This window comes from Chiloscyllium plagiosum, chromosome 4 (genome assembly GCF_004010195.1).
Source record: "Chiloscyllium plagiosum isolate BGI_BamShark_2017 chromosome 4, ASM401019v2, whole genome shotgun sequence".
Lineage (NCBI taxonomy): Eukaryota > Metazoa > Chordata > Chondrichthyes > Orectolobiformes > Hemiscylliidae > Chiloscyllium > Chiloscyllium plagiosum.
Window position 1 is genome coordinate 11917170 of NC_057713.1, and position 2877 is coordinate 11920046.

The 2877-nt window shown below is 39.7% G+C and overlaps 1 protein-coding gene across 1 annotated transcript in view; it reads left to right on the top strand.

Annotated features, from left to right (window-relative positions):
• Window positions 1-2038, top strand: part of fam210aa (family with sequence similarity 210 member Aa) — a 20093-nt gene extending 18055 nt beyond the window's left edge. Inside the window, exon 4 of the mRNA XM_043687693.1 lies at window positions 1352-2038. Coding sequence (XP_043543628.1) covers window positions 1352-1585 — 234 coding nt within the window. The 3' untranslated portion in view covers window positions 1586-2038. The remainder of the gene's footprint in view (window positions 1-1351) is intronic.
• The last annotated feature ends 839 nt before the right edge of the window (window positions 2039-2877 follow it).

The window sequence follows — 2877 nt, forward strand, 5'->3', positions numbered from 1 at the left end:
ATTTAAGAGGCATTTGGATGGGTATATGAATAGGAAGGGTTTGGAGGGATATGGACCGGGTGCTGGCAGGTGGGACTAGATTGGGATGGGATATCTAGTCGGCATGGACGGGTTGGACCGAAGGGTCTGTTTCCATGTTGTACATCTCTATGACTCTATAATATGTCTGGTTTAAATATTAAATATAACCTGGTAACTAATAGTCATCATTATTAATCTTCATTAACTTGTGCATTCTCCATGGCAGCACCTATGCCAATTGAGTCCATATGCATCTCTATGACTCTATAATATGTCTGGTTTAAATATTAAATATAACCTGGTAACTAATAGTCATCATTATTAATCTTCATTAACTTGTGCATTCTCCATGGCAGCACCTATGCCAATTGGAGTCCATATGCAACCAATCAGCAATCTTATCTTATTCAGATCTTATTCAGTATAAATGTTGGTTTTCTCCCTAAGTTGCTATTCTTGTGAATTGTGCTGATGACGACAAAGCAAAAAACTTCAATGAAATGTCTTTTTTCCAGCAATGTTTAAGGTCTATACTACCAATCAATTTTTTTAAAAAACATGCTGTGCTTACAGAATGTTGATTGATTGCACCATCAGCAACTTTCAAAGCAAATTAGTTTAGATACCTACAATAGGTATCTAGGGGATAGAGCAGGGACACGGGGCTACATGGATTACTCTAAGAGGCACATGGATAGGATAAATATACAAGGCCTTATCCCTGGGATTTAGGGTGAGAGGGGAAAGATATAAAAGGGACCTAAGGGGTAGCTGTTTTTCACAGAGGCTGGTGAGTGTATGGGATGAGCTGCCAGAGGAAGTGGAAGGCATTTGGAAGGGTATATGAAAAGGAAGGATTTGAGGGAATATAGGACTAGATTAGGTTAGAATATCTGGCCGACATGGACGGGTTGGACTGAAGGGTCTGTTTCCGTGCTGTGCATCTCTATGATTCTATGCCACTGACTCAGTGGGTCAGATGGCCACCTTGTGTGCAATATTAACTGTAAACATTCAGTGAGTGCCATACTATGACCTTGCAAAGTTAAAATTATTGCATCTGTTGTGTTTTCATTGGAGGTGGGAGGAATCCTGTATGGCAAAGAGCTTAAACATTTTAAGGACATCATAATTTTGTGGAATTAATGCTTGACCCTGCAGTAACATTCAATATCTCTTTATCAATTTACTGTTATCAATTTTGACCAAAATAGGTTTTATTCTGATTTCTGCTAAGTGATTTTCAGCTTTGCTTCTTCCCAAAATCTGACTTTACAAATCCTTCGAGCAACTTCAGATTAATATTTTTGTTTCCTTCTCTCTTTTCTAGCTTGCCACACCAGCCAGATACACTGTAACTTTGGGAGGAACATCGTTTGCAGTTAAGTATCTCCGCTCCAAAGGTTATTTGCCAACACCACCTCCAATGAGAGTTTACATACAGGATAGAATGGAGGAAACCAGAGAGCGATTTTCAGAAAAGATGGAGGAAACGAAAGAACTACTTAATGAGAAAATACAAGAAACCAAAGACATGGTCTCCTTCAGGAAAAAGAAAGAATAAATACATGGAAGACAAACTGTTAAAGATCTCAAAACATCTGACCACCACTTTGAATTGCACATCAAGATACTTTGTGAAGTAACACTTTGTAAACTTTTGGTATATGAATTGCTGATGATTTCTTGTGACTGAGTTACCATTGGAATGGTTTCCAAAAAAAATTAGATAATTTTGAGTGGAATATTTTAATAATGTGTGAGGGATTAAAAAGGTAACAAAAGTGGATTCAAGATGCATTTCCTGTATCCACTGGTATCAGAAAAGGAAATTCAGTAGGTTACGAAACAGACTGGTGAATTTTAGAGCATTTCACATGAGTTCAAAACTCTGTAACACCTTTTAAAAGAGGTTCAGCCATGGAATGTCTGAATTATCTACTGAAGCAAACCTATTGTGTGTATTGTGACAACCTCATAATAAAATCCAATCACTTCTAATATGAATCCTGTCAAAGCAAGTGGTCAGATTTCAATGATTTCAGCATATGGGGACTGCACGTTGCTGTGCTGTGTTCTGACAGTAACACAATGCATTTTGCAAAATTCCCTGAACAGATAATTAAACAGTGATTATCTGTACCAGTCTTTACAGAACAAAGGAAAATTGTCCCCCCTAACAGAAAGCAGTTGGCACTACATGATAAATACTCCTACCCCTTAAAGTAAGGGTATAAATTAGATGTTGGTGGAGCAGAGAAAGAAAGGATCAGCTTTTTAATTACTTCATAGGATAGGCTGGGCCAGCAATTATTGACACCACTAATTATTCTTCAAGTGCTGGTGAGTTGCCATCTTGCACTGCAGTCCATTTGGTGTGGTTTGACCTGCGATGCTGTCAGCAACACAGTTGAAGTATTTCAACCCTGTGATAGTGAAGGAATGGCGCTATCTTTCCAAGTCAGAATGGTGAACTTGCTGATGGTTCCCATGCATCTTGCCCTTCTAGTAGGTTGGGGTGGGGGGGGTGCAGGGTCACAGGTTTGCTACCCAAAGCTGTTTGGAAAGATCTTGCAATATATCTCACACCAGTGGAGGAAGTGAATATTGTAATGGTGGATGGTCTGATGGGCGTTGAATCATAGAATCCCTACAGTACAGAAAGAGGGCATTAGGCCCAATGAGTCTGAATGGATTCTGAGCAGCCCACCCAGAACCAGCACCCCCTTACCTTCTACTCCCTACATTTCCCATGGGCAATCCACTTAATCTGCATGTCTTTGGACAGTGGGAGGGAACAAGAGCATCCAGAAGAAACCCACATGTACGGAGTGAACATGCAAACTCCACACAGTC